This window comes from Lycorma delicatula, chromosome 3 (genome assembly GCF_047948215.1).
Source record: "Lycorma delicatula isolate Av1 chromosome 3, ASM4794821v1, whole genome shotgun sequence".
In the NCBI taxonomy this organism is placed as follows: Eukaryota; Metazoa; Arthropoda; class Insecta; order Hemiptera; family Fulgoridae; genus Lycorma; species Lycorma delicatula.
In genome coordinates this window covers 202,319,834-202,332,907 of record NC_134457.1, presented here as the reverse complement: position 1 = coordinate 202,332,907, position 13,074 = coordinate 202,319,834, and the positions used below count along the sequence as shown (strand labels likewise).

The 13,074-nt window shown below is 28.3% G+C and overlaps 1 protein-coding gene across 1 annotated transcript in view; it reads right to left on the bottom strand.

Annotated features, from left to right (window-relative positions):
* Nucleotides 1–217: 217 nt before the first annotated feature.
* Fibp (acidic fibroblast growth factor intracellular-binding protein) overlaps nt 218–13,074 on the bottom strand; it is a 36,174-nt gene continuing 23,317 nt past the window's right edge. The window contains exons 6-8 of the mRNA XM_075361376.1: nt 10,077–10,205; nt 3,739–3,864; nt 218–773 (exon numbers count right to left, since the gene is read on the bottom strand). Of these exons, the coding sequence (XP_075217491.1) occupies nt 692–773; nt 3,739–3,864; nt 10,077–10,205 (337 nt within the window). The 3' untranslated portion in view covers nt 218–691. The remainder of the gene's footprint in view (nt 774–3,738; nt 3,865–10,076; nt 10,206–13,074) is intronic.

Sequence of the window (13,074 nt, the reverse complement as noted above, 5' to 3'; positions counted from 1 at the left end):
TGCACTACACCAGTATGTACCGGTTTACCCCTTCCTGCCCCAAACAATATCAATCGATTTAAAATTTCCTGGCATGATCATAGTGCAATTTTCCATAGATTATCTGCTGCATACATATAAATAATAATGTTAAGAATTATATCACAACTAATACGTGATGAAATAAATATGATTTTTTTTTTTAATAAAATTAATATTGAACATTTTTTATGTCTTATTAATGCAACAAAAATAATGTGTAATTTTTGTGTAATTTTCTTTGTTTCAGAATACTGTATTATACACCTAAATTATAATAAATTAAAATATTACATAACAGTGCGCATTAAAATAAAAAAATTTCTGTAATATAATATATATATTTAAATATAAATACATAAAAAATTAAAAATTATCATATTTTCCCTACCATTAAAAAAACATTAATTCACAATTACAAAGTACAAGTCATATCTGGAGAACCAATATGCATTCTTTAAAACAAATCAAGTTATATATACTAGAAAAATTTATCCCTTGTGTACTTCATGAGCTAACAATTTGATTGGCATTTCTTTATTCTAAAATTTATATATTATTTTTAAATACAATTATACTATAATTAAAATACTTACTTAGCACTTACAGAAATACTGAGTCACAAAAGACCACTAGAGGTAACCAACACTATCTTGTATGAGTATCAAAAGTATTAATAAGTTTTAAAAATTCTCATTACACAGGTACTAATTACTGTCATATATCGTTCCCAAGCTGACTTAACAGTAGCCTCTCTGAAAATAAATCAGTGAAAAGCAGATTCAATAAGCAATTTGAAAAATATTCTTTACTAAAAAAAACCTTTAACTTACATCAAATAATAAATGTAATAAATTAGGAGTTATAATTTTTAATAAAATTTTGTGAACATCAATTAAAAATTATATATAACGATTTAAGTAAAATTAACAATTCGTTCTTTTATTTCAATTTAAACAATTAATAACATTTTAATCCTCTTGAGCTGCCTCTTAACATATAATAATGTATATGTTAAGAGACAAAATGGATACATGTTTACCTTGCATTATTCTTTTTTAAATCTGTTTACTCTTTGACAGATCTGCTTAATAGTATTTAAAAATTGAAGGTCATTCATTTTTATTTACCAATATGCTACACTTGACTGTTTATTGCTTAGGTAAGAATGGAATTTTCCTCTTTTTTAACTTTATTAAAATAGTATTAATACTTCATTAATTTATATTGAAAACAACTACATTTTTGACAATTTGTAAAGCTGTAAGTAAACTTTCTTGTCATGATTTAATAGTAACTGAAACAAAATAAGATAAAAAATTAAATAACTGTTATTTTTTTTATTATTTTACTGAAATTAATCTTTTTTATAACATTTATATTTTTGCTCTGTACTATTATAATATATTTAAATCTATTTAAAAAACATTTAGTGCAAAATATTGTGATAATCTTTTACGAAAATACTTTCCAGGGATGCTGCATCCTCAGTGACTAAGATTATGGCTGAGGTAAAAGTATTTTCATGAAAAATTAAGGCATGACATGTCTTACCTCAAGATTTTGTAAGAGGTAGTTTATTTAATAGACTTTAAATATAAATTTATATTAATTTAAACTAGTTAGTAATTAATAATATAAACTTACTTTACTTCACACACACACATGCACACGCACATGCACATATGTGGTCTATGCATATAGGTTGTTCAAAAAGCAACTAAACTAAATATTTAGGGTTAACCTGGGAGTTACTGGACCTTGTCATCCTCAAAGTATGAGTAGTTCCTCCAGTACTGAAACATTTATCCCAATGGTGTTTCCACTTTAAAAAACTGTCACAAAAAGCTTTGTGGTTTAAACTTTTTCAATGCCATTTGCAAATTTTTTTTAGTTTCCTCAATTTTGCCTTTAGGTTTTAATATCTAATTTAGTGTTAGGTAACAAAAAAGAGTACACAAGAGTTCATAGAGAACTCTTTAGAGAGAACAGAATCTAAAGCCATCACTTGGCCACCAAGCTTAAGTTCAGGCCACTTTCTCTTGATACTTTCTCATAGTCTTTCGACCTTCAGGCAAAGTTTCATAGCAAAAATACCTTTAATGTCAAAAAAAGAATGTAGACATAACTTAGGTATTTGATTGAACTTAACAGAGGATTTATTTGTCTTTGTGATACTACCCGACTATTAAAAAGACTAAACTTAATTTTCGACATTGTAATTATGAATCTATGTTTTATTAATTATCATTATCTTTTCATAAATGTTTCATTATCACTGACAAGACTTAACAGCTTCTGAAAGTTTGTAACACAATGATATCAAACAAGGAACAAAGTTGATACATTTCCACCTTTTTTTTAACAATTCACGTCATAAACAAATTAAAATGTTGCACTCATCTGCTAGTTTCCACACAGTCAAACAACAATTAGAATACAGTTCTTTGACTTTTGTGATAACAGAGGTGTCTGTTAATGTTGATTGCCTTCTTGAGAAAAAATTGTTCTTCCAAATTATCTACCCTAATTCAGATTTATTTTAAATCATTCAAACCAGTTGTAATACAGAATACAGCATAAATAATCACTACCATAAGCTTCTTTATAAATTCAAACATTTCAGTAAAACTTCTTCCAAGTTTTTAAAAAATCTCATATTAATATGTAACTCATACAAATTACAAAATAAACCACTAAAATGAGGTATGAAACAGCAATTAAAAATGGAAACTTCTAAAAAAAACTTTGAATAGAATGGCACGTTATACTTCATTTTACATAGTGGTAACAACTGCACATCTCTAAAATTCCTCAACTCGGAAATATTTATTTAGATTTAAACATCTCATTATGATTTTCAAACAGATCTTGAATATATTATTAAAAAAAAATGATAATAGTCAGTAAACTACTAATTAATTTTTTTGTAACTTTACTAATATTTCTCAGAATTATTCACTGGCACAAATATTCATTATACTTGTAACAGATATTTTAAAAACTAATCATAGGGAAATGTTTATATATGAAAATGTAAGCAGTCAAGTAGTAATATATGATAAGTTTGTTCTGATATTTTATTTTATATGTTACAGTTGAAAAAAACTATGTTATTGTACATCATTATAGAAACATAATACATATTTTATGATAAAAACTGCAGATGAGATTAATCAAACCCATTTAAATTTATTAAATAACTTTTGGTACACTCCACATGCTACCATAATGTTCTGGCTACTAAACACAAACAACTTGTTTAAGATCTCTTGATGTTAGATAAACAATTAACCTCTTTTTTTATAAATTTTCTAAGTTCTTGACTAAAATGTTCTTTAAAAGATTGAGGCCTATGCAGAAACATAGTTAAATAATGTAGGGCAACAGTCATTATCACAATATGACATGTTTCTTAATGAACTAGGGTCACAACAAGCTATGAGCATGATCACAATTCAGTAGTAACTTGTACAGCTTCACGATCAAACATATCTTAGATAGTGACAGCAACTTTCACCGCATGACCTAATACACTAGTTACAAGTATACTCAAACCCAAATAAAAATAATAATTAAATTAGGTATTTTCCAATAGTATATTCCAAGAACACATAATTGGTATTTCTGAAAATACTGCGATAATAGAGCTAAAATAATCCAAAATGTTTGATAAACTTCACTAGGAATTATCATCAACAGAAAAATAATGAATGTTACCTGAAAACATCCATTTCAATAGCACAACTTGTATATGCTGATAGGAAATTTGATAAGTCAGTTTCTGTCCACGATATCTGACGCCATGGTTCAATACAGCGCTCAACCAGCTCAAGAAACATGCATCTATAATGAAAAAAATGCTAGCTTAATATTTATAATGATATATAAAAATGGTTCTGTAATAAAGACAGAATGAGTTATTAGTTGTTTATCATGTATTTTTATTTTTATTTCATAAACTCTATCTTGTTTTCTATATGCCTTTCATCTCAGATCATTTCATACGAATCTGATAAAAAATATAAAATAATGAAACATTGGTAGATTACTCCTGGCAATTTTAAGCTATCTAAAAAACTGCTAATAATACAGACTATAAAAAATTAAATATTCAAATGTTTTATTTTCTTATTTAAAAATATATTTCTTAAAAACAGTGAAACTTTTTCCCCTATTCAGTGGAAAAAAGCATTGATAATACATTTTTTTCTCATTTAAAGAGATAAGATTAATTTATTACTTAAAACAATTAATTTCTTATGACTACTGTATGTAGATATCCAATGAACAAAACACACCAGTCGGAATAGCTCTAAGAATGATGATATTCAATATTCAGCCCGTCCTGGTGCACAGAGTGAAGACATCACACGTAGCACACAATATTACCTGCATTTTCGTAGGCTTAACACACTGATCTATAACAATATATTATACGCTTAATGAAGTAGGAAACAACTTCACCCTCAATTTCTCTTGTAACATGGTATGGTATTATTCTTGGGAATGATTATACATTGTTTTAAAGAGAATCTGACATATAGTGATTCTAGGCGTCTGGCCAATAATAGAATCTAACTTCCATACTAATAAGAAAGTGAATAATAAAATGATTAACCTTGAAAAACAAAAATCCAACAATTCTATATCAATCAGATTTAAAACATCTGCAAAACAATTTTATAAATAAATAAAATCTTGAGCAACAATAAATTTAATGTTTGGAAACATTCCCAGAAATAAAATATACTGATAAAGAAATTTTTAATCTCAGAAAAGCAGTTTATCATTTTAACTATCTTTTTCATTTCTTTTATAAATATGACCACAAGCATACCCATTACAACACTTTAGTTACCTGTCACATAAACATGTGTCTGTCACTCATAATTTTCAACAATTATTGAGAAAGAAAACATTTTTAAAAGCTTTAAAAAATAAATCCCAGATGGATGGGATGATAATCTCAGCCTTGAATTACATCAGCCATACCATGTGGATGGTAAGGCCCACCAGATTTTTGTTTGAACAGTAGCATAGAAGAGTGAACATTATTTATTATTTGGTTAATTTTTATCTGTTTAATTAAATAGGCATCCCATGTTATTCAAGGCTGAGATTATCATCCCACCCATCTGGGATTTATTTTTTAAAGCTTTTAAAAATTTTTTCTTTCTCAATAATTGTTGAATATTAGGAGTGACAGACAGTCATGTTCATGTGACAGGTATTAGCTGCTGCATTTTATACAGGCTGATTAACTAAAGTGTTGTAATGGAAATGCTTTGTGGTCATATTTATAAAAGAAATGAAAAGATATTAATGAAAAATCTGGTGGGCCTTACCACCCAGATGGTAAGGCCCATGGGGATACACATAAAAATTGCTATAAAGCACCATCAACTACCAGAGTACAGGAGCAACCATATACAGGAAATCTCAATTGAAATTTTTAACTGAATTGGCCCTTTACTATTATCTGTAGTCTACTGTCCTCCCCTCAATGTGATCAGGAATGACCTGATCTCTAATTTCCTTTCAACGCTGGATACCTGTTTTATAGCAGGAGATAACTGGAACATATAGCATTCTCTTGGGCCTCTTGGTTCATAACTACATGGGGAAGAGCTTTAAGGAATTGCATTATCAACAAGCACCTGAATATGATATCTGGGATGGAACCTACATACTGGCTGACAGATCTAACACAAGTCCCAGACTTATTAAACTTTTTCATCAGTTCAGATATTTTACCGATGTACACTGATGTTAAGAACAGTCTTGACTCACGTCTGATCATTCAGATGTACTTCTTATAACTAGCACAATAGATAATTGTAAAAAAGAACAAAATGGCTGTGTTTTACACAATAATAGGACAGACTGGGACTCCTATCAGAGCTGGATTGAGCATATATCTGCCTAGTCCTTTGAAAACTAATACTGATATAGATAATGCAATGCATTACTTGACTGAATTACTGCAAGATACAGTTTGGCGGTCGACACCAGAAGATAGATGTGGAGGACAGGAAGGTATGACAGGAAAGATAAACCTCCAGGAAGGTTATAGATCTTATTTCTGTCAAGAGGAGACTAGGATGGAGATGGCAATGTTACAGAATGCCTGAGGAGAGAACATCCTTGAATAGGACTGCTCATAAATTAAAATAGCTGCTGCGATCCATTAAAAGCAAGAAATTTAGAAACTGCCAAGAGAATCTTTCCCCTTTGCAAAAGGTTGATTACTAACTATAAAAGGCCACAAAGGGTTTGAAAAGACCATCACCATCATTCCCAACTTTTATAACGTTGAATGGGTCGTGAGCTCAGAGTAACAATCAGAAAGCTGAAATATTCACTAGGCAAATTGACCAGATCTTTCAGCCTTTCCACATATGAGGAGCTAATAAAGAGGAAATAAATGAATTCTTGAGTAGCCCTCCCTATTCCTATGAGTCATCAGTAAAAACTTTTTCATTAGTAGAAGTTCTGCAGGTAATCAGAAGAGGATGGAATTCAATGAAAGCTAATGGGTATGATTTGATTACTAACAAAATGTTGATACTTGCATTCACGGCCATCTAATAAATACCACATTTCTTTAATGGCATTCTTCAAACTATAAGCTTCCTGAGAGAAAGGAAGCAAGGTCACAAATGATAATGGTCCCAAACTGAGAAAACCTTCCTATAATGTAGCCTCATACAGACTGATAAGCCTATTACTGATACTATCAAAGATATTTGAAAGACTACTTCTTCAGAGGTTATGGCCAATTCTGGAGAAAGGGCATGTTATTTCATCAGTTCGGCTTCAGTGGTGGTCACTCAATGATCAAACAAACACAGAGGATTGTCAACATTATCAGCAAGAGTCAAGAAGAGAAAATGTATTGTTTCAACATTTTTTTTACATGTCCAACAGACCTTTGATAAGGTTAGTTCTGTGTATAAATTGAAAAGGAGCCTTCCTCAACTGTATTACTTGATCATGCACAACTATTTGGAAGGATGTTTCTTCCAAGTGAGGTACAATCAGGACTTGGTACTCTTTGATACTGAGTCAGGTGTTCATCAAGGATCAGTTCTAGAGTCTCCCGACTCCACCGGACATTACAGTTGCATCATTTGCAAATGACATGGCAAACCTATCTGTGGGTGCTGCCCCTATCATAGCTTCAAATAAACTTCAAACTGTATTGGATGTAATTACTGAATGGCTATCTAAATGGAAGATGAAGGTTAATTCATCTAAATCTATACATTATGTTTGCAATAAGGTGGGATGACTGCCTGTGAATTCAACTGAATGGCGTTTTCATCCCCCATGCTAGCAGCATGTGATAATTGGGGCTACATCTGGATCACCGTCTGATGTGGAGGATTCATGTCAGCAAGAAATAGAAACAGCTTAACAATAAGTTCAGGGAGATGGACAGGTTGCTAGGCAGGGAGTTGCAATTATCATTATCCAACAAGCAGTTGTACAAAATGATCCGGAAATTGATTTGGACCTAGGGGAACCAGCTCTGGGGTAAATAAGCAAGTGTAATGTTGACATCATACAGAGATTGCTGAACAGATTATTGAGAAATAAAACAGAAGCACCTTGGATTGCAAAAAACACTGATATACATGATTACCTGAGAGTGCCACACATTCACGATTCAGTACAAAGTACAAAATGAGACTGATCGAACATGTGAACTGACTCACAGTTAACCTTCTGGATAATAACAAGGACCTACAAGATAATAGCCTTATGGCTGCAAATATTGTATCTGCGAGGTTCTTCAAGATTTGGGATGAATCAGTTAGCTTAGGATATTATGCATCATCAAAATGTTTTGTTTCACAATTTACTTTTGGTGATTCTATTTTTTTCCACTCTTTCTTCATTTAGTTTGTTTTTTTGTAATTCTTTATTCTTTGTATGACTGATAGGGACTACTTCTTGGTGTTTTCTTTGTTTTATGCTCTGGACTTGATCAGAGTTCTTTGGAATCATCATTATATGTACTTGTTTATCTTTGATATGTATTTATATGTACTGTATAAGATATGTATATATATGCATACATATGTACGCAAATTTGATTCTTTGAGATTTTAATGGAAACCTCTTTGCGTGTAATTTATTTTTTTGAAATCAAATTTACTTATAGTTCTCCACTTAATCTAAACTGACTTTAATTAAAAACAATATTACTGAGAAAAAAAATGCAGTCATAAGATACATCTGAGCAAGGAAAATAGAAATAACGGTAATTCATTAAACAAACAATAGAGAAAATCAAAATAATCTATGTCCAAAAACAAAAACAGTATGAAGGAAAACGTCCTAAAGATAAGGATGAAGTTAGTCAGCAACAAATAAAACAATTCATATTTTATAATATATACACATTAAACTTTCCCAGCTATAGTGATGCATGCTGCAATAGCAACTGCTGTTATAATAGGAAGGTGTATAGATCGTAAAAAAAAAAAAAAAATTAAAAAGTCTGTTTTAAGTTCTGTTCCTTAAGAAGACATTTAATTCTTTTTAAACAAAAAAATAGATTTAAAGAAATCATAAATAATCTGAAAAAAAAGATTATTACAATGATCCCAAATCTAAAGAAACTATTTTTTTCAGACAGATATTTATGCATATATACATAAGAAAGTATGAATGTTGGCCTATAATGGTTTTATTACTCTGAACCCTTTCAGACGATTTTCTTCAAACTTAGTGGACAGCTACAACTTTCAAGAGGGAAACAATGTATTGAATATATGCAAAAATTGAAGAAATTGGTGGAGATGTTTGGCTGAAATAAAATTTTTAATCTTTATGGGGCAATTTAGCAAAAACTTTTTGTTTAAAAGTTATTTTTTTTTATCAAGATCATAAATTACTAAAAAAAAAATTAATTTAACATTCACCCCGTCCCCAAAAAATTACTATATTTTTTCTTTTGTAGCTAAATCTTGTTTCAGAAAAGAAGTTAATGGAAGTTTTTTGCATCTATATCTTCTGCATCAATAGGCCTTCAAACAATAATAAAACCTTTTTGCCTATCCCACTCTACTGGTTTCTGGTAACAAAAAATATTTTTAAAATCTTTTAAATTTAAGTCTATCTCACAAGTTACCCATAACATTTAAAACATAAAATTCTTAATTTTTCAATAGCACTTAGTCTTTAGTATTTCTTGAAAACAAAAATTAGCCAATAAATTTCCCCCTCTTCCTAGAAAAATTACAATTTTGTTTATTTACAATTACAGTTAATCTTTGTATTTTTTAAATAATTTTCAACAGTTCTTTTTTTAAAATTTATTATCACCATTTAGGGATTATTTTTATAAAATAATTTAATTTTATTAATTAATAATAATAATTTTATTTTTATAATTTTTTTATAAAAATTAATTTTTACTTCTTGGGTATGTATGCTTTCTCTTGAGACCCCAAAAAAAAAAAAAATTATTTTTTTAAATTTTTATTTTACTAAATTAAAAATCAATATTAATGAACACATCAATCATAAAAAGCCCCTTGATGCATGATCCGTCAAAGTTTAAAGGCAAAAAACATATTTTTCAAAATTGTGATGTTAATATAATCATTAAAAATGTTGGTTATTGCTTTATTTTGATGAGCATCTGCTTGGTTTCAAAAATTATTTTATAATAAAGATACAAATAGAGCTTAAAATGATTGAATTGAAAAATTAATTGCATATCTTGACTGGCATAACTGGTAAAGTTACATAATTGATTGCCGGCTCTTTCGAAATACTGAAGAATATTTCATCTGAAATGTGTGATTACTATTCTACAAAATGTAGTTAAATACACATTCCTTATTATTTTTTTTATGAAGTCGCAAATATAGTAGTACAAGATATAAATGAGTTTCTAATTATTAATTACAACTATCATATACAGTACTCTTTTAAAAAAAAGAAGAAAAATATATTAAAATCAAAAAGTAAACTAAAGCTGCAAATCTATGAATTTTAATCAGTCAAAATGTAATAAAACCTTAATGTAAAAAAATGTTTACCTCAGTTCACGAGTACGATGTAGATTACATGCAAGTCCAATAAGTGCTCGAGAATACATTCTAAAATTTGATTCCAGTTCTTGATAAGCTCTTTCCAATAATTTTGGTTTCAATCGGTGAGAAACTAAACTGTAAAACAAGAAGAAACAATAAAAATTAAACTATCATCATCATACAGGTAAACTTACATATTCCCATTAAGATTTAAAATCTTGAATATTAGAATTAAATTTTGCGGGATTTAACATCCCATTGCTTGATAAATAACATATGCTTGGTTTGAAACCAAATTAATCAAATACTAATTTTAATAAAACTATCTAAAAAGCACCAAAAAGAATCAAATATAAAACATAATCAATCTCAAACTTCAAATAAAATCTGTAGAAATCATATTAAGAATATTTATCAGCTCTTAATGACATGCAAACTAATTTGAGGAAATAAATTTTACTTTTTGTAAAATGACAGGTTGTATGTATAATATACAACACACAAAATGCAATTGGATATACAAAAAGGTATAAATTACATTTTTTACACAATTTAACATGCCTAAAAAAATGTATTAATAATCTAATTTTAATGACTTAAATTAAAAATGATAAAATCAAAAAATTTACAAAAATTGCATTAACTCAACACTAATTTATCTATTCATCAATGTAACTGCATTGTTTTTCAACACTAATAAGCTGGTATACAACGCTCATACAATATTAAATGTATTTTTGCCTAAAGGTTATGGGCTTGTAGTCACTTCCTTTTCTCTTCAGAAACATTATTAACTGTCTATTTATCAGTTTTTATTTCCTCACTATCATAGTTGACAAAAATCTGTAGAAAAATCATTTCTTTTTTTTGTTATTGTATTTGTCCATATTCTCCTCTGTAATAATTATGTCAAAGACAAAAGTATAAAAAGTTTAACACAAAAAGTACAGAATTTAATAATGCCTCTTACCTTATGCTTATTGTTATTATATAAAAGCACTTTCAAGGGTTTCCCTCATCATCAGAAACATATTCTTTTTAAAAATCACACATTAAAATTTAAAATTGTAAACATATAAAAGTAGTCATAAAAGTTAAAAAGATTAAAAATGTTATTATATATGGCTAGCCACACATACAGTACTGTACTAAAATATACTGAATTTTTATTTAAATTATATAAATGTGCTGTTATCTAAGGCGGTCTTGATAAGAAAGTCATTATCAAAGTCTGTCTGTACATTAATAAAATTAAACTTTTGTCTATACTTGTAAATATATTTTCCTAAAATATTTATTGTTTTATTATTATTATTATCCCATCCTTGTATAATTTCTATTATATTTAAATTTGTATCCAAATTGGTGATTGAATGTTTTATTGATTATTAAATGGTCTGCAAGACTGGAGAAACCTAAACTGTTGTTTTTATAAGATCTAAAATGTTCTGCAAACCTTGCCCTAAAGGATCCCAATATAAAAGACGTTTTCCCAATATAAATTTTGTTACAATCATTGCATTTTATTTTATAGGTACCACATAAATTATTGGGATCGTTATCATTACTATGGATTTTTAAATGATTTATTATGTGATTGTATGGTCTATAAGCTATTTTATATTTTTCATCATTGCAAACATTAACCAAATTTTCAATAACGCTTTTATTATTTATAGGTATCAATGTTGTTTCATTATTACATTTCAATTTTTACTTTTTATAAATATTATCTATCAATTAATGACATGTTATATCCTTTTTTTACTGCAATACATTTTATAATACCTATTTCTGAATCTGTTTTTTTCTTTATTATGTGTGTAATGTATTACTCTATTTAACATGTTTGTAAATATATTAATTTTGTGTACCCAAAGATGATTAGAATTTCTGTTAATAGTTATTTTATTAGTTGTTGGTTTCCTATATACAGTTATAATTTCATTATTTTTACTAATTTCTATGCCAACATCTAAAAAATTCATTTTTCTGTATTTGTCAGTTTCAAAGGTAAATTTTAAATTATTATGACAGGAATTTTTTTAAATTATTAAATGTTCATTACTTATAAAAGGTTCATAGACTACCAAAATATCATCCACGTATCAAACCCATAACTGAATTTTGTGAACATGGGTAATACCATATACTATTCTACTTTCAAACTTCTATTAACCCATGCTTTTACAAAATAAAATTATATTATACTTTTGTTGTTGTTATATAAAAACAACAAGCATAAGGTAAGAGACATTATTGAAATCTGTACTCTTGGTAAATTTTTATACTTTTGTCTTTGATATATATATCTTTATTTACAAAGGATTTATGGATGACACAGGACTCAATATTTAAAACTTGAAAAAGTTTTTTGAATGGATCTCATTTCTTCCTTCAACATTAGCTTGTTTTTCTCATCGTTGAATTTCATTCTCTGGGAAGGAATCTCTTCTTCTTGGTTTATTTTAAAAATCCTGACTAGCTATTCACTAGCAAAATTCAAAGTGGACAAGAAGATCTATTGTGTACCTGGTATTTTTTGCAGTTCTGCCTATAACCACAACTATCCACAACTATGTTTTCTATCCGATAGCTATGCAAAAAGTTCATTCAGAGAGGCAAATCTTCTTTAACCTTCCTCCTGCATGCATAGACACATAAACTGGTTATAAATGAATAATTTAATTTACTGAAAAGACAATAACTCAATAACCAAGAACTACAGCAGTATCAGACCAGAAGCTGATTATATCTTTTGCTATAATGCAAAACAAGAAAACCATTATAAAAAGTAACTGAACAAAGTTAGGTTTCTGCCAGTTCCTTCTACTTTTATTACAATACATAATAGTTATGTTAAAAAAAACTGTGTCTAAGCATTACAAAATCTTGTATATAATACACTAAATTAATGTAGTTTATATTAACTAACTAAAGATTACTCATTGACCTGGATATCACTGCCAACGGTAAATATTAACACATACACATTTTACAAAAT